This window comes from Lepus europaeus, chromosome 8, assembly GCF_033115175.1.
Source record: "Lepus europaeus isolate LE1 chromosome 8, mLepTim1.pri, whole genome shotgun sequence".
In the NCBI taxonomy this organism is placed as follows: domain Eukaryota; kingdom Metazoa; phylum Chordata; class Mammalia; order Lagomorpha; family Leporidae; genus Lepus; species Lepus europaeus.
Genome location: NC_084834.1, coordinates 91793934 through 91814067, shown reverse-complemented (window position 1 = coordinate 91814067; position 20134 = coordinate 91793934). Strand labels below are relative to the sequence as shown.

Genomic DNA, 20134 nt, shown 5'->3' with positions numbered 1-20134 from the left:
CATGGAGACCAAGAGAAGCACCTGGCTCCTGGCTTTGGATCTGCGCGGTGCGCCGGCCGCAGCAGCCACTGGGTGGTGAACCAACAGAAAAAAAAGAAGACCTTTCTCTCTCTCTCTCACTGTCCACTCTGCCTGTCAAAAAAAAAAAAAAGACTGGGAGCTGAAGGCCCTTCCTGGAATCATATTGGACAACAACCCACCATGCCTGCCTTGAATTCAGTATCCTCTGCTCTCTGCTGTGACTGTCCTACCCCTTATCCATCTTTCCTTTGTCAGAGAAAAGCCCATTAAGAAGTCAGCCAATTAACAGAACCAAGAAAGTATTTCTCTTATTCAGTTTACCTTGATATCCCCAAGGAAGTACAAAATTAATGAAAGGATGAAAGGACATTTGAAAGAGGCTTTGCAGCACATCTAAGAGCTGTTCTAGCAGCTTTAGGAGTTGATGGGACTTTTTTCAACCATGTCTATTTCATTTTAAAACTTAGTAAAAAAATTAAAGGAAAACCATATCATGTTGCTTGTAAACTCATCAGTATGAACAGGACTGGGTGGGGAGGAGAGAGAGGGAGAAGTGGGCAGGCACAGTCAGAGAACAGAGGTTAGAACCTAAGAAGAGGCTAAGGGACAGGCATTTGGTGCAGTGGCTCACACGCCTGCCTCCAGTACCAGAGGGCCTGGCTTGGAGTCCTGGCTCTGTTTTGGATTCCAGCTGCCTGCTAAGGTGCAACCTGGGAGTCAGCAGGAAATGGCTCAAGCAGTTGGGGGCCCTGCTACCCACCAGGAGACCTGGATGGAGTTCTGGGCTCCTGGCTTCAGCCTGGCCCAGCCCCAGTTGTTAGAGGCATCTGGGGAGGAGACCAGCAGATGGCAGATCTCTCTCTCTTTTTCTGTCTCTCTGCCTTTCAAAATAAATTAAATAAATAAATCTAGAGTTAAAAAGGGACTTAATTAACTGAAATGAAATTAAGAAAATAATAATAATAAAGGGGAGGGTTAGTGTACAGGTCCTCACTGTTCACTGTTACACCATGCTTGCTTGGTTGATTGATGTGTTGAACAAAAGTTCCCAGCACTAGTGGCTTCATGCTTCTGTAGACACCAGGAACCCTCTGCCTGTGAGGATCCTTCCTCAGGCTCCTCCCTTCACCTCACTGGCTCTCACCTGACCTTCAACGGCAGCTCACATGCTTGGCACGATGTCTCTGGGCAGCCTACAGGCTCACCCTTTGCTCTCATGGTGTTATTATGCTTTTCAAACCTTTATTGCAGTATGTGATTATTTTATATATGTGTACACACACACACACACACAAAGATCATGAAGTACGGGTAGGAAGCAAGCTCCACTAGGGCACAGACAGGTGCATTTTCTTAGCACCACCATACTGCACCCCAGAACTGGCCATACCTAGAATGAAGCAGGCATCCTAGGAACATTAGTTAAATGAATGAAGAGGTTAAAATACTTGTTGGGCTTCGTGACTTACTAGGCTTCCCAAACACAAAAAATCCCAAACTCCCCCAGTGGCCTCCATTCTCCCCTCCATTCTGGTCCCTAGACAACATTCCCACAGGCACCCCACAGACCCTGCCCAGGGAGAGCCTTCTCTCGTGATCAATTCCTGGAGCACGACACCCCACGTGCAACGCCTTCTCTGCCTGGCCTCCAGGACTCGGACTCAGTGTTGGCCCTTTCCCTGGAAGCCCGTCCTCAGCTCTCCCTCAGAATGCATTACTGTGCCCTCTCACGTGTCCTATACTAGACTTGCCCTCTTATTTATCATACTCTCAGCCACATGGTGACCTGAATGTCTCCACCACTACACTGAGTTCCTGGAAGCCAAGGATCTGGCCAGCGGACACCTCTGCTGAAGTCGTGTATGTATTCTTTCATCTAATGCTTGGCACAATGTTGGACGCAGACCTGTAACTATCAGGCGCACTTGGTCCCTGCTGCATGGACCACACTGAATGGTCCCTTTCAAACAGAAAGTGTAAATCCAGATGATTTTAGGAACCAGGAAACACTCAAAAGAACTAAATTTGCAGGTACCGAGTCTTGCATTATCTTCCTTTTTATGACTTACTCAAACTACTACAATCATACACAGTTAAAAAGAAAGCAAGAGACACTTAGGATGCCATCAAAGACTTACAAGAAGCATCAGCATAAAGGATCCCATGTAGATGATCAGGAAAAACAATGAAATCATAGTCAGAGTAAGAATCCCACGGATCCACCAGTTTTTCCACCTACAAAGAAAATGTTCACGAAGTTAGTATTTAATATGTTCTTAGCATTTTTATGTGGTTTCATAAAGCCAGACTTGGGAATTTTCCCAGTCTACACTTTTAGAATTGCCTGGTTCACTTTATATAATAACATCAACAAATAACCAAATAAAAAAGTAGCCACTGACTCACCAACATCTTAATTAAAATTTTCAGTTATAACTAAACAAAGAAAAGGTAATAATTTCCCTTCGATGTGTGCAGATGAATCATGAGGCGTGGGAGTTAGGTCGTCAGTGAGGATGCAAGAAAGAGAATGCTCGGTCCTCCACAGTGGTAGGCAAAACAGAATGACTTTCAGAAGGTAGTACAGCCAGAATGGCCCGTCAGGGAGAACAGGAATAAAGGGTAACACAGAACCAACAGCAGGAAGCAAGGCGGCTTCAGTGACATCAGGGAGCAAGGGGCCAGCGAGCCGCTGTCAGTCAGAGGCTACAGACACAGCAGAGGGCACTTCCCTCTATCACTTCAGCATGGAGCCTGCCTGCCTCAGTTATAGGCACAGCCTTTCACAGAAACACAATTTCTCACCTTGGGGCTTTTTATGTGACTTGGAACAGAACTTCCCAGCAGGTACACCCTGCAGAGACGTGATCTGCCTTAGCCCTCTACCCTAAGTGTCTGCGATGCCCAGCAGCCCCTCCTCCACCAGCAGCCTCAGGCTTCCCCCCCAGCGCACCCTACAAACATCACCACTCCTTATGTGATCTCCTCATAACCAGCGCTGGCAGCTGCTGCCTGGAAAACCCAGAACAATTTAAGCACGTAGTGCTGGTTTCTGAATCATCCTAGGACTTCTGAATGCACCCACATAATCACTTTTGAATTTAAAACTTTTGCTGTTTCCTCTTTAGGAATTTTCTGATCTTTATTAATTCAGATGATAGCATCTAAATTATGTCACACGAGATTTTGATTCAACTTAAAGTCATCTAGTAACCTATATTATACTAAGCACAGGCCCTCATGCCCTTCTTGTCACAGAAATATTAGCTGAATTCATCGATTTATAAGATATTGATTACATTCCTTGCTATCTCATAAGACTATAACCTTGGCCGGTGCGCAGCTCAATAGGCTAATCCTCCACCTGCGGCGCCGGCACACCGGGTTCTAGTCCCGGTTGGGGTGCCGGATTCTGTCCCGGTTGCCCCTCTTCCAGTTCAGCTCTCTGCTGTGGCCCGGCAGTGGAAGATGGCCCAAGTCCTTGGGCCCTGTACCTGCATGGGAGACCAGGAGAAGCACCTGGCTCCTGGCTTCGGATCAGCACAGTGCACCGGCCGCAGCAGCCACTGGAAGGTGAACCAACAGAAAAAAGGAAGACCTTTCTCGCTGTCTCTCTCTCTCACTGTCCACTCTGCCTGTCACACACACACACAAAAAAACCCTATAAGCTTGAGCACTGAAACAAAAATGTATATTGGACGTAGAGCCAAAAACACGACTGCTAAGAGGTTAGATTTAATTTTGCATATAAAACTGTGCATTGATGAATGAAGTTGGAAACTGGGCTGGATCACAAACTTCACTGGAGGTGAACACGGGACCAGAAGGCAGAGCCCCTGGGAACAAACCTGTCCTGTTGCTAGGGAACCCAGAATCACATTTACCCATCTTTGTAACTGATTGTGAGACTCAGAATCAGCAAAGACCTCTACCAGAATGCAGCACACAATGTAAGCTTCAGAAATCCACCCCCAGATAGGTGTTGCCAAAGTCCACATGCTCCTCTAATGTCTGGCTTGGAGCTTCAAAGAACAGTAGGTGCTAAGAACCAGAGATTTTAAACAAGGGCCTATTATCTTCGTATCTACCCCAAATTTTCCAGTAACAGAAAATCTGAGCCCTCAAGAAACTTATCTGATTGTCTTTTATTATATAAATATGTCCACCCCCAAAAAAAAACTCTCTCTTCTAAGATCAAAGATTTAATCTTCTTACTTTATTTTAAATAATTCTCCTCCAACTCTCAAGAATACCTAATACAAAGTTAAGCACATAAAAGATGAAGACATACTTAAACATTATATATATATAATATATACTTTATATAATATATATACATGTATATACACACGCACACACACACATATATATATACACTAGTACTATGTCTTAGTCCATTTTGTGCTGCTATAACAGAATACCAAAGACGGAGAGACCTATAAGGTTCAGAAGTTTCTTAATGATGGACCTGGAGCCTGAGAAAACCATCATCAAGGTGCCAGCATCTAGTGAAGACCTCCTGGCTGCATTATCCCATGGTGGAAGGCAGAAGCACAAGACAGCAAGCAGCAAGGGGGGCTAAATTCACTTTTATAACAATCCCACTTTCATGACAACTAGCCCCTTCCCACAATAATAGCATCAATCCACTCATCAACAGTGGAGTAGGTCCCATTTCCCAACACTGTTGCATTAGGGATTAACATTCGCATACATGAACTTTGGTGCATACATTCTAACTACATACTGAAACCAAAACTCATCTTTCAGAGGAGAAGCACTGAACTCAAAGCCTGACATGTGGGGGCAAAAATCATTATTACTAAAAACAGGAGGCAGTTTGGGTTCTGTATTCAAAAATTTTTATTTCTTTTACCAAGTTACAATGATCACATTAGGGAAAGCCCTAATTTTGTGTCCGAGTCATCAAACCAGTCTCACCTCATGGACTGTTTTGCATAAGAAACTCATTCCAGTCTACTGTCTCTTGGACCAACAGGAACCACAAGTGAGATTTTTTTAAGAATATAATTAATCCCTTAAAAAGTAATTATTTTTTTTGGGTAAAGGCTTATTTATTGGGCCTGGCACTGTAGCAGAGCAGGTTAAGTCACCACCTACAGCTCTAGCATCCCACGTGGACGCCAGTTCAAGTCCTAGCTACTCCAGCTCCCTGCTAATGTGCCTGGGAAAGCAGAAGAAGATGGCCCAAGTACTTGGACCCCTGCACTCATGTGGGAAACCTAGAAGAAGCTCCTGGCTCCTGGCTTCCACCTGGCCCTTCCTGTAACTCTGACTTCCAAAATAAATAAATGAATCTTTTCTTTTTAAGAGTTATTTTATTTATTTGAAAGGCAGAGTTACACAGAGAGAGGGACAGAGAGAGATCTTTCATCCACTGGTTTACTCCCCAGATTGCCAAAACAGCCTCGGACCAGGCTAGGCCAAAGCCAGGACCCAGGAGCTTCTTTTAGGTCTCTCACATGGGTAACAGGGGCCCAAGCACTTGGGCCACCTTCTGCTACTTTTTCCAGGCCATTAGCAGGGAGCTGGATTAGAAGTGGAGCAGCTGGGACAAAAACAAGCACCCATAGGGGATGCTGGCATTGCAGGTAGTGGCTTTTTACCTGCTATGCCATAACACTGGCCCCAAAAGTAATTTTCTTAAATCAATAGATATTTATTGTTCCAATCAGTTATGTGGTACACAATGTTGTATGGTTTCTATGTCTATCATGGGTTTTCTTGTTTTGTTTTATTCAAGAGACAGAGAAACAGCACAGGCAATCAAAGCCAAAATTGACAAATGCGATTACATCAAGCTGAGAAGCTTCTGCATTGCAAAAGAAACACTCCGCAGAGTGAAGAGGGAACTGACAGAATGAGAAAATATTTTCCAACTATGCAACTGATAAAGGGTTAACACCCAGAATCTATAAAGAGCTCAGGAAATTCAACAACAAGAAAGCAATCCAGTTAAGAAATGGGCAAAGGCCTTGAACAGCCTTTGAACAGAGAAAATTGAAATAAGCAACAGACACTTGAAAAAATGATCAGGATCATTAGCCATCAGGGAAATGCAAATCAAAACCACAATGAGGTTTCACCTCACCCCAGTTAGAACAGCTCTCATAAAGAAATCAATAAACAACAAATGCCGGCAAGAATGTAGGGAACAAAGAATCCTGATTCACTGTTGGTGGGAATGCAGTCACTTCAGAAGACAGTATAGAGATACCTCAGAAATCTGAATATAGACCTGTCCTATGATCCAGCCATCCCACTCCTGGGAATTTACCCAAACCAAAAGAAATCAGCATCTCAAAGAATTATCTGTACCCTATGTCCATTGCAGCACAATTCACAATAGCTGTGATTTGGAATCAACTCAGATATCCATCAGCTGTTGATTGGATTCAGAAATTATGGTATATATATATACACCATGGAGGACTACTAAGCTGAAGGGGGGGGGAGAGGGAGAGAGAGGGAGAGAGAGAGAGAGAGAGAGAGAGAGAGAGAGAGAGAGAGAGAGAGAGAGAAAGAAAGAAAGAAAGAAAGAAAGAAAGAAAGAAAGAAAGAAAGAAAGAAATTCTGTCTTTTGCAACAAGATTGATGCAACTGGAAACCATTATACTTAGTGAAATAAGCCAGTCTCAAAAAGACAGATATCATATGGTTTCCCTGATCTGAAACAACTAGTAGAGTACCTCAAATGTAATGTATTAGAGTGAAATGGACCTTTTAAGGTTCAATGATTGTTTACAGCCCTTCTCTCTTTCCTTGAGGAACAGTGGTTTTTTTTCTTCATATTATTTGTTGAACTCTTTTACTTAGTATAGGGCTAACTTTATAATCATTAATTAAACTGAAAATATATCTTTGTAAAAATTAAGTGGGAATGGGAGAGGGAGGAGGAAGAAGAGTTGGAGTGTGGGCAGATGGGAGTATAGGGTAAGAAGTAAACTGTATAGCTTAAATAAACTTTTTAAAAAAATTTTTAAAAAGAGGCAGAGAAAAAAAGAGAGCACAAATTCCCTCATCTGTTAGCTTACTACTCAATGCTTGTGACATCCAGGGCTAGGCTGAGGCTGAAGCCAGAAACTGGGAACCCAACCCAGGTCTTCTACATGGGTCTTCCACATGGGTGGCAGAAACCCAATCATTTGAGTCATTACCATTGCCTCAAAGGAGGCTGCATTAACAGGAAGCTGTGGTCACGAGTCAGAGTTGGATATCAAACCCAGGCACTTCCATATGGGATGCAGGCATCTTACCTGCAAGATCAAAGATCCACCTCTTAAGTGGTTTTTATTTCAGAAGTAATGAGAAGATTTTTAAAAAAGCATTTTCCCAGAGGCACAAGAATCATGGGTCATGAATCTGGACTGGCGACATCACTTAAAGCAAGAATGAGGACCCAGAGGCAGTCCTCGAGCACAGGCAGGGTGGGAGGCCCTCTGGTAGACAGTAGGGGTGGTGAGAAAAGTCCATCTCCCAGCTTTTGGCAGAAATGGATGGGAAGTTCCCACAGAAAAGGAAGAGGGCATGAGAAACTACAAGCACATGTGGCGTGGGGATGTGCTTGTAGTAAGGTGACACCTGGATGTTTCTCGGTCCCAGCACCAGCAGCATTTTGGGCCAGATAGCCATCTGTGGTGAGGAGCTGTCCTATAGTGATTCGCAGCCTTCCTGGCCTCTCCCTCTGAGATGCTAGGAGCACCCCCACTCTCACTGTGACAACCTACAATACCTCCACATGCTACCTAGTGTCCACTGGAGAAGAGCTCCAAGGACAGAGCTACTGAATACTTCCATGGGCCCCACACGCCAGGAAATGCACTGGGACACGTGCCAAGTGATTCAAGACCTCTGAGGCTCCCCTCAGTTTCAACAGTGGATGCTCTTTGTGCCATTAGACATTAAAAGTCTTAAAAATGAACAGAAACCTTGATCAATTTTGCTTTTAAGATTTTACTCTAAGGAAATAATTATGGATTTTTTTTTAATATAAAGAAGATAATGACAAAGAAAAACGTTGAATGCCAAGCTGTTTTTAATCATGAACAATTAGAAACAAATGCCCAGCATGAGGTGCTTAGGTGAATAGATTGGACTACAGCTACAGAATGGACATATCATACAGCCATTAAATGTACCTAGAGGGGCCAGTGCTGTGGTCTATAAAGTTAAGCCTCCATCTGCAGTCCCAGAATCCCATATGGGTGCCAGTTCAAGTCCCAGCTCCTCCACTTCTGATCCAGCTCCCTGCTAATGTGCCTGGGAAAGCAGTGGAAGATGGCCCAAGTCCTTGGGCGCCTGTACCCATGTGGGAGACCAAAGGAAGCTCCTGGCTCCTGGCTTTGGCCTGGCCCAACCACGGCCATGGTGGCCACTTAGGGAGTGAGCAAGTGAATGGAAGATCTCTTCTTCTCTCTCTCTCTCTGTAACTCTGCCTTTCAAATAAATCATTTTTTAAGAAAAAATGTACATAGAGAATATTTAAGGACACAAAATGCTGTTCCTAATAACATGATGAAATGAAAGTGAAAAGAGCAAGGTAGAAAAAGTATGATCAAATTTTTACATTACAGACACACATGCACAGAAATAGGTAATATACAAGAAAGAAGCTTCAAAGAGTCCATACAAAAGTATTTTAAATACTTATGTATTGGTAGGTGGATACTTGAGTTTTTCCCCCTGCAAATCATGTAAATTTCACATAAATTCATATAAATTTATAAAAACAAATCAGTTCAGAAATTAAAGTGCTTGCAATATTGTCTAGCATGAAGAATACATCTAATAAATATTAATGCTGTTATTTGGTATTTTTACTTTATAACAGAAAACAAAACTTCATTATTAAGGAAGGTCTTACTATGGATGACACATAGGAATCCAGCATTATTCTTACAAAACAACAACTATACAAACTTCTAGGTCCGAAATAGCCCTGATAAGATTTTAAAGCAAAGATATATCTAGGTCATGAAAACAACTGGGAACAAAAACTATAAAATTGATCATCATGCTTCTAGCAAGAGACAGCAAAGATTTGCTCAATTGGCTAAAAATGATGAAAACTTCGCTTGAGTCAATTTATTCCAACCTGACTGTGATTTTTTGCTGTATTTTCATCTCCACGGTTCCTGGCCCCAAACTCCCATCGGCTTTGTTGTTTCCTAAGTGCCTAGAATATGTAGGGACATTTTAGACCTCAGAGGCAGGCCTCAGACAGCTAAGTCTCTCTCTTCCTTTTTTCTCCCTAGGGCATACAATAGAAACTAGAATTCCCCTTCCTCAAGGCAGAATACAGAAATTAAAAATATTCTCTAACCTCCCCCCACCTTTCTGTCTTGGAGCCGGCCATAAAGAAATTCTCTGTCCTTCTCCGGCTGATCCATACTTTAGAAGGAGCTCTGCCTCACAGCTGGAGAGAAGGAACCAGGAAGAATCTGAATGACAGCCCTGGCTGGGAGAAATCCACTTAATCCACTAGCAATTAGATCACGCCCATTTTGTCCAATCACCCTTCTCCAGGGTTGTCCATGCTTCAGTCATGCCTATGCAGAGAAGTGTCCAAATGCACAGGATCCAGAGAGGCTCCGTCAGCTCAACGTGTGAAGGTGCATGAGAAAGTGAACCAGAAGTCACACACGTGCCGGGTGGGTGAGGCATCCCCACGCCACACGGACGAAGATCCCGTGTTCGGACCCTCTGGACTGGGTCAAAATGACTGACCCAGAGCTTTAAAACAGCAGGCTGCGACCCCACGGGTGGTAAAATCAGTTTAGCAAGTTGCATCCGGCACTTCGTATGCAACTACACAGAAAAGCACCACACAGAAATGAAATCAGAAGGCACGTGTGGTAACAGCCAAGAATTACTTTATAACATTTTGGGGGTGGTGAAATTGAGTGTTTGTGTATCTTTTGGGGTATGGTGTAAAATGTATTTCTTACTGTGTGTCACAGTCAAAAAAAAGCTGGAAAACACCATTCTTCTACACCAATATATAGCATTTCACCTATTTACTTTTCCTTATGAAGTTTCTAATTCATATTACTAAAGCAGGAAATGAAGGGAAATATAATATTAACTGAAATTCTATGGTCATTAAGCCTCTAAAAATACAGCACAAATACAAAATGTAAAGGATTGTGAAGATTCACACAATCCAATCTAATTCTGTCTGGTACTTGAAAACAGGGAACAAAGAGCATGGAATTTTCTTTATTAGGTTTCCCAGTACCAAAAATGTAGCCAAGCTGACATGGTAGACACATCATTCGGCTTCAGAATCTGACACATAAGGCGAGAATGCCAGCCCACACCCTGCATGTTTCATAACCTTGAACAGTTAACCTTCAGACATGGTGTTCTCATACTTCAGGTTTTTCCCTTTAAAAAGATTTGTTGGTTCAATAACTCAATCCCAGCTTCTCATGTTGGTGGCAGAAGACCAAGCACTTGGACCATCATCAGCTGTTCTCCCACACACATGAGCAGGCAGGTGCATCAGAAGCAGAGCAGCAAGGACTGGAAGCCAGTGACACTAGCGTGTTTTAACCCAGTGCACCACAAGGCAGGTCACAAATTTTACGAGGATTTAAGGATTAAAAGGAGGGCTGCACATCTCTTATTCCATGGTCAAATATAAGCCTTCTCTCTCATGGTTGCAGAAGTCACAAAAAGCCAAGCATATTGAATGGACAAAGAAACATTAAAGCTTATGTTGTACACCAAGATACACCCATCTTCATGCAGCCATACCTTGAGGATAAACCAGACAGAGCTTTCTTGAGAATTTCAGGAGTTCTATCTGAGGACGGTGGGATATCTGGAAGATCAGAATCTGCTCTGGAATCCAAATCTCCATATCTGTCATCAATATCTGTTTCCTAAAATCAAAGAAAAAGGAAAATCAGTTTGCAAAATGTTTTTTTTTTTTAAAAGCCCATGCTTGCCAATGCATTCATTCATTGCTCAGTGTATGGAATACTTAGTTACATAATCTGAAACAAAGAAACTGCTATGAATTTATCTTGATTATCTAAGCACTATTAAGCTTTTCGTTAGGGAAGTTTAATTATCTTTGCTAAAACCTATCCAAATAAAATATTTATCATTTTTGTTACTTAACTGAGATACAAATGGGTGTTATTTCTATGGAGAATAATATCTTACACAGGCCTAACATTTTATGTACATTTTGAGCATTTTCATTTCCATCATTTTGATTAGACCCTTAAGAAATAATTCCAATGAAACCAAACAAATGAATCTTATCATTTCTATTTTACTGATAGGTAAACCATGACCATAAGCATGTGCTTCGGTGGTGATAAATTAAAAAAAAAAAGTTTTATTTCAACCTCAAACTAGCTGTGAAGCGTGCATGTACAGGAGCTGTGTGTGCATGGTAGGGGTGATGGGTGCTATGAGTCCTCTGATGGTCACTGGAGTATTTCCAGGCACAGGGTGAGCCCTGGCAGCTTGAAGAGATGTCATCTCACACTTACTGTTGAGGCTGTTCCTTTTGCTGTGAGACTTGGGTAACAAGCCCCACTCCCAAGTGTCCTCCCACCTCACCCAACTCTCCCAGTCCTATGCACACCCTGGCCACCCGCAGTAAAGAGTAGTAAACACACAAGAGCCTTGGGAGTGTTGTTTGGGGGAAAAACTGGAGAGAGGAAGCTGAGCTGGGGCAGAAGAAAGAGAATCCTCACAGGAGCCAAACTCAAGCAGGTGGAGCACCAAGCAGAACGTTGGGCCAGATATGACCTTAGGAATCCAGGACGTTGAGGAATTACCTCTGAAGATTGGTAAATTTCATTACTCCGTTTATTTGCTTCTTCATCCATAAAAGGAAACACTTCACCTGGTGCCAAGAACTTAGTAAAATCCAGGTGGAAAGCTATTATTGTGATTGAATCACATCCTCTGATTTCTTGCTGAGTGGCTTACCAAATCAGGTTTTCACCTTCAAAGAGTATTTTCAGTTTTCATGGAGAAATGGTAAGGTTAAGTTTACTAGGTGTAAGTTTTCTATCAAAAGTGATGAAATAAAGGGTGTCACTGTACCAAAGATGACAAATGAAGCAAACACGTGGCATCGCCACTGCACTGCTGAAGAGTCAGCTGGCCCCACACCAGTTTAAACAGTGAGATGCTGACTTACAGACAACCAGACAGGACAATCCTTCATCACACACCAGGGCACCTGCTGTCAGAACAGCATGCCGGCAGGTCTTCAACATCTACAGCAATGAACACATCACTTGCTCACCTTTTTCCTGCCACTCTCTTTTCATCTTCCATTGCCTGGAGTGTTGAGAGGGGTGGCGTGAGTGGCTGAAGTGACTACAGGAATTGGCTCCCTAAGGCTACACCACCATGCCACAAAAAAAGCACAAGCCTTGGAGTTACCAGAACTAATTTTGCCTCTATCCTGACTAGCACTATGACAAAGGGAAAATCATTCATCTTGTGGAAACTCAGGCTTTCCTCATTTTTAAATAAAAACATTAGACCAAAATTCAAATTGTGCACCTCAAAAGCGCAAAGAGTTCTGCAAATCACTTCAAAGTGCACTTGGCAGTAACAGCAAACTACTACAACCCAAGCAAGCTGGCTACTTCTATCTACAATATTTAAGCTTCTGATTTTTTTTTTTTTTTTTTAAGATTTATCTATTTGAAAGGCAGAGTTACAGAGAGAGGGAGATAGAGTGAGCAAGATCTTCCATCTGCTGTTTCACTTCCCAAATGGCAGTAACAGCCAAGGCTGGGCCCAAACACTGGGGCCATCCTCTGCTGCCTTTCCAGGCACATTAGCAGGAAGCAGCTGGAACACAAACTAGCACCCATATGGGATGCTGGCACCCAGGCAGCAGCTGAACCCAATATGCCACAATGCTGGCTCCTAAGCTTCTGATTTCTATTTTGTCCTTTTGAGAAATAAAAAATATAAAAACTTAAGTTTTAACTAGTCTCCTTCAATTTCATTCTAATAATCAAAAGATAAAAGATAATTCCTTAATAGTGGCATTTTAGAGCAATATTATTTGTGGACTCAGTAGCAGGAACACTTGTTTTTTTGTATTTCACTCCACTACAAAGATGCTAGTCTTGGAATGGAAAACAAGAATGTAATGGGAGATCAGGGAAAAGAAGCAAGAGTATTCTTATGCTAAGGAGAGTCAAAGAGAACTTGCTCCTTCTCAACTCCTAATTTCAACCCTGGGTTTCCACACTGGGCCATGACTTCAGGTATCCTCACAACTTCCCTCTCCATCCCTGTGCACACTGATGACTCCCTGTAAACCTGTGTCTCCAGCTCCTGATATACCATTTCCAGGTGGATTTTCCACCAGCATCAGTAGAAATCCAACACAGGCAAATTGACTGCTCTCTTCTACATCATACCAGCCACCCCCTGTATTTCCTACTTTGGAGAAAATACCATCACCAACCCAGTTAACCAACAACTCAGGTCAGAAATAAGCATCAACTTAACACGTGCATCTCCTTTAACCAACACAGTCAATGAGCAGCACACCTGCCCATCACCAGTCCCTCCTCCACCTTCACTCAGGGCTGCATCACTCACTCTGTCCTGCCCACTCGAGTCCACAGCTCACAGGGCAGCCAAAGCACCCTTCCAAACTGCAGATCTGACCCTAAAACCATCAGGATAACGCCCAACTGCGTAACATTGCTTCTGCTGCTTCTCACAGAGGACCACACTTCTGGTCTCTCCTTGAGGACTCCCATGTTTTCACACAACATTGTTCTCTCTCGCATATCCAGATGTTTGTTCCATGGACAGAGTACAGAATTGCACTCTCACCTTTCCCCACACCCCCCATTCCAAACCTCTGTGCTCTGTTCCCCAAGACTGAGTACTACTGCCAGGTCAGACCCTGGCCTCATTTTCAAGGTCATCATCTTTTTTTTTTTCCCCTTGAGATTTGTTTTATTTATTCCAAAAGCAGAGTTACAGAGAGAGAGAGAGGGAGGGTGGGAGGGAGAGAGAACGATCTTCCATCTGCTGGTTCACTCCCCAAATGGCCCCTGAGGCCAGGCCAAAGCCAGGAGCCAGGAGCCAGGAGCTTCTTCCAGGTCTCCCACATGGGTGTAGGGCCCCAAGCACTTGGGCCATCCTCTGCTGCTTTCCCAGGTGTATTAGCAGAGTAAGCTGGAAGGGAGAAAAGGGAAGCAGCCAGGATTCAACCAGCACCGGTATGGCATGCTGGTGTCACAGGCAGTGTCTTTACCCACTATGCCACAACACCCTCCCCAAGGCTCACATTCTTTAGAAATTTCTTCCCTAACTCCTAGCTCCATGTTAGGTATTCTGCAACTGTGTTACCAATTATTCTATTTATTTTACCTGTTGTTCTAATTAAAATGATCTATTGGCTTATCTGTGTTTGACAGTGGCCCATAAGCTTCATGCAGACAAAACTGGCCTCAAAGAATCCCAAGAGCCCAGCAGAGGACCCAGTACAGTGGCTAGCATTTATTAGGCACTACATAAATACGTGTTGAATGAAAAGTCTGTCAACTTATTCTAACATTTAAGATTAAAGTAAGTTCTCATCTGCTCTCTCTAGTCCAGAATTCTTAGGCAACTGGCCTTGCTCAGGGCTTCAGTTATAGTTAGATAAAATAAGGCCTTCTGACGAGGGAACTACTCTGATACGGCTATGAAGTTAGAATGAAAATATGTTTGCTTAACTGTGTCATAAAGTTAAAAAAATAAAAATTCTCTTTATTACCTGTAAATGCAGTTCGTATAATAAAAGTGTACATAGAAAACAAAAGCAAAGCTTTTTACAAACATTGGTTTGTTTTATTCCTATCATTACCAAAAAGATAAGTCAATAATTGCCTCCATTTTGTAGGTGGAAAAAATTAGGCTCAGAGATGTTCAGTAAAACACTCAAGCTTGCACAGCCCTCGGTAACCTAGCTGGGAGTGGAAATCATGCAGAATGGAGACTAACTTGGTAATTCTCTTCAAACTGACATATGTATTCAATGCAACTCCAACAACCATCCCAGCTTTTTATAGAAATTTACAGACTGAGTCTAAAAGAACATTAGAAGAGACAAAAAAAGAATAAAGATGAAGGGCTTACATTCTTTTTTTTTTTTTTAAGGGAAAGGGTTTATTGGGGGAAACCCGCCAGACCAGAGGGAAGGGGCGAAGAGGGAAAAAGAGGGAGAGAGAAGGAGCATAAGAGAGAGATCAAGGGAAAGATATATTATTCATTTTCAAAAGCTTTTTTTCAGGGTTCTCTAATAAACATAGTGTGATATGGTTATAAAAGACAAAAAAAAAAAAAAAGATCAATGGAACAGAATAAAAGGTCCCAGGTTCTACGTCTACATGGTCAACTGATTATCATCACACAAAGTTGCTGAGATAAGTCAATAGATGATACAGGAACAATTGGAAAAAAAAAATAGCTCTGCTTCAGATTTCACACCATTTATAAAAATAAAATCAAAATAGATCATACATATTTCCATAAACCAATAAAACTTCCATAAAATCTCTAGGACTTTGGTTGGGTTAGGCAAAGATTTCTGAGATATGACAACAAAAGCATGATCCACAAAGGAAAAAAATGGTAAATATAACTTCATTCTTTTTTCTGCCAAGAGCCACTGGATACTTATAACATCATTCACAGGCTATACACAATTACCAGCTTAAAAATTAGCCTGCTATAGACTTATTGAATTTCAAGTCCCACCTGCGGTTGCTTTGGCAGGGCCAGACCAAATGATTTCATGGGCCTTATCTGCCCCGTAGACCAGATGTCCACCCCAAGAGAAAGAGAAGACAAGCCAAGGCTGGGAAAGGGCACCTCCATGCACATCACATATCTATTAAAGGACCTGCATCTAGAATACATAAAGAGCTTCTCAAATACAATAATAAAACAAGTCAATTAAAAAACATGAGCAAATATTTGAACAGACACTTTGCCAAAGGCTGTACACAGATGGCAAATAAGCACATAAAAAGATGTCCAACATCATTAGTCATCAGGGAAATACAAATCAAAACCACAATGTGATGCTACTATATGACTACCAGAATGGGTAAGCTTAGAAAACTGAACACATCAGGCACTGGAGAAAATGTGGAACAATAGAAATTCTTTTTTCGCTTTGTTTTGTTTAAGGAACTTTTTCAAATAAAATGGTTTTGAAATTTTAGGATTTAACAATTTCTGACATTTTGCCACAGTCACTTCTTATGTAAATACTATCTAGATACACATACACAGTTGTTTTTTTTTTTTTCTTGAAAACAGGGATGTTAATATCATAAAATGAAGAATTAATGAAAAGGATCACAACGTGAAGAAAGAAGGGGATATTGTCATGTACATTAAAATGCAGTGAAGCAATATTATAACCATATACCAAATCTTGTGACATCCATGCTGCTTTTATATTCTATACAGTAACTTCCACAAGTGAGAGAACACATGTGATATCTTTCTGGGGCTGGTTTATTTCACTTAGCATAATGATCTCCAGTTCCATTCATTTTGTGACAAATGCCAGGAGTTCATTCTTCATTATGCTGAGCAGTGTTCCATCATGTATATATGCCACATTTTCTTCATCTAATCATCTGTTGATGGATATCTAGGTTGATTTCCATGTCTTTGCCACTGTGGATTGAATATGGGAGTGTGGGTATCTCTTTCATATGCTGACTTCATTTCCTTTGGATATATTCCCAGGAGTGGGATAGTTAGGTGATATGCTAGATCTGTTTTTAGTTTTCTGAGGAATCTCCATATTGCTTTCCATAATGGTTTTATGGATTTGTATTCCCAGCAATAGCGTATTAGGGTATCCTTTCCTCCACAACCTCACCACTGCTTGTTTTTTTACATTTTTGGGGAAGATTTTATTTATTTATTTGAAAGGTAGAGTTACAAAGAGGGACAGACATACATAAAGGTCTTCCATCTGCTGGTTCACTCCCCAAATGGCCAGAATGGCTGGAGTTGGACTGACCTGAAGCCAGGAGTCAGGAGGTTCTACCAGGTCCCCCATGCTGGTGCAGGGGCCCAAGCACCTGGGCCTTCCTCCACTGCTTTCCCAGGCACAGTAGCAGGGAACTGTGTTGGAAGTAGAACAGCTGGGACATGAACCAGTGCCCGTATGGGATGCCGGGGCCACAGGCAGAGGCTTAGCCCACTACACTTTAGCACCAGCCCCACCAGTGCTTCTTAATTTTTGATTTCTGTATGACAGACATTCTAAATGGAGTAAAATGATACCTCATCATGGTTTTTATTTGCATTTCTCTGAGGTTAGTGATCCTTAGCATTTATGTGTGTGTGTGTATGTGTGTGTTAGTCATTCATATTTCTTACTTTGAAAATGTCTATTTAAGTTCTTTACTATTTCTTAACTGGATTGTTTTGTCATTGTTGAGTTTCTTAAACTCCATATGTATTCTGAATATTAATCTTTTATCAGATGCATAGTTTACAAATAGTTTTCTCCCATTCTGTCGGTTGTCTCTTCACTTTGTTATTTCCTTTGCTATGTTGAAGCTTCTTAGCTTGATATAAAACTATTTGTCTATTTTTTTTTTTTTGCTTTTATGCCTGTGCTTTGTTAAACAGAAGGTCTTTGCCAGGCCAATGTCATGTAGTGTTTCTTCTGTGTCTTTCTCTAGAAGTCTGATGGTTTCAGGTCTTCAGGTTAGATCCTTGATCCATTTTTGTATAGGGAGTAAGGTACACAGTCTTGTTTCAAACTCTTGCATGTGGAAATCCAATTTCCCCAATATTATTTGTTGAAGAGATTGTCCTTTCGCCAGGGAATGCTTGTTTAGCACATTGTCACAGTTGATTGTAGACATGTGGATTTATTTCTGGGGTTTATATTCTGTGCCATTGGTTTACATGTCCATTTTTATACCAGCACCAAACTATTTTGATTATAATAGCCCAGTAGCTTGTCTTGCAATCTGGTATTATGATGCCTCCAGCTTTGTTTTTATTGTTTAAGACTGGTTTTGGCCATTCAGGTTCTTCTGCATTTCCATATGAATGTTAGGATTGCATCTTCTAGTTTTTTAAAGAATATCCTCAGAATTCAGAGAGATCATATTGAATCTGTAACTGCTTTAGGTATTATGGACATTTTGATAATATTAATTTTTCTAATCCATGAACATGGAAAAATTTTCCAGTTTTTGTGTCTTTTATTTCTGCCATTAATGTTCAGTAATTTTCACACGTTGAGAGCTTTCATATCTTTGGTTAAATTTATCGCATGGTATTTACATTTTTTGTAGCTATTGTAAATGAGACTTATAATATAGGTTCTCAGCTAGAGTATTGTATATGTACAAGAATGATATTCATTTCATATCTTGCAACTTTGCTGAATTCTCTTATCAGTTATAATTGTCTTTTTGTGGAGTCTTTTTGGTCCCTCTATATAAAGAAGCATGTTATATGCAAATGGGGATAATTTAACTTCTTCCTTTCCCATTTGTATCCCCATGATTTCTTCTTGCCTATGGCTCTGGCTAAAACTTGCAGAACTATACTGAAGAAAAGAGGTGAGAGTGGGCATCCTTGTCTGGTTCTGGACCTTAGTGGAAATTCTTCCAGCTTTTCTCCATTCAGAATGATGTTGGCTGTGGCACTGTCATATGTTGCCTTTATTGTACAAGGTATATTCCTTCTATACCCAATTTTTTAAAGTTTTTTTTTTTAAATCATGAAAGCATGTTGTATTTTATAAAATGCTGTCTCTGAATCTGTTTAGATAATCATATGGTTTTATCCTCCATTTTGTTGATATGATTTATGTTTATTAATTTTCACATGTTAAAACTTCCTGTATCCCTGAGATAAATCTCATTCATCAGGATGGATGATCTTTTTGACATATGGTTCTATTCTATTTGCTAGTATTTTATTGAGGATTTTTGCACTTACATTGGTCTACAGTTATTTTTTGTTGTTACTGTACCCTTAAGAATTGAAACTTTTATAAACCATTGGTAGAAATGTAAAATTGTACAATCAACAGGGCCAACCTTGTGTAGCAGGTTAAGCTGCTGCCTTTAACACCAGCACCCCATATGAGATCCCATATGGGATCCCAATTCGAGACCTGGCTGCTCCACTTCCAGTCCAACTCCCTGCTAATGTGCCTAGGAAAGCAGCAGAAGTTGGCCCAAGTGCTTGGGCCCCTGTACCCACGTGGGAGACCCAAAGAAGTTCCTTGCTTCGGCCTGGTCCAGCGCTGGTGGTTGTGCTATTTGGGGAGTGAGTCAGTGGATGGAAGACCTCTGTGTCTCTTCCTCTCTTTCTGCAACTCTGACTGTCAAATCAATCAATCTTCAAACAAAAAAAAAAATGCCAAAGTGTACTTGCTATGGACTGCTAGTTCCTGTCCCCCATATTTTATATACAGAAACGCTAATCCCCAATGTGATGGGATTTAGAGCTGAAGCCTCTGGGAGGTAATTAGGTCATGAGGACAAAGACTTCATGACTGGGATCAGACCCCTCCGAAGAAAAGACACAAGGAGAATCACATCTCTGTCTTTCACGTGAGGATTCAGAAAGAAGGCATCTACCTGTAAACCAGGAAGAGTGCCCTCCCCAAGAACCAAATCAGCCAGCACCTTTACCTTGGACTTCCAGACCCTAGAAGTGTGAGAAATAAATTCCTGTTGTTTAAGCCACCCAATATAGGCTACTTCTATTACGATAGCTTGAACAAAGTCAGTTCTTTAAATGTGTTCAGTTTACTGAATGTCATTTGAAGTTCCTGAACAATGGTCCACAAAAGATGATTAAGTGACTACCCAACACTGGGATTGAAAAGTTGCAGGAACCAGCTACACATGGGGTTAGAGAGCAAAGGACACAGTCTATTCAAGATGATGGCTCCAAAGAGAAATACCTCAACCAAGGAACGTAAGCAGTGACTTTGAATTCAGCAAAGGCATATATATGGGATATACATATATATATATGGGATATATATGGGAATATATATATATGGAAAATATATTTACATATAGAGAGATTTTAAATA

General features: G+C 41.4%; 1 protein-coding gene across 1 annotated transcript in view; it reads right to left on the bottom strand.

Annotated features, from left to right (window-relative positions):
* The window catches only part of CDS1 (CDP-diacylglycerol synthase 1), an 84728-nt gene that overhangs the window by 49688 nt on the left and 14906 nt on the right, over positions 1-20134 (bottom strand). Inside the window, exons 2-3 of the mRNA XM_062199899.1 lie at positions 10801-10928; positions 2160-2256 (exon numbers count right to left, since the gene is read on the bottom strand). Of these exons, the coding sequence (XP_062055883.1) occupies positions 2160-2256; positions 10801-10928 (225 nt within the window). The remainder of the gene's footprint in view (positions 1-2159; positions 2257-10800; positions 10929-20134) is intronic.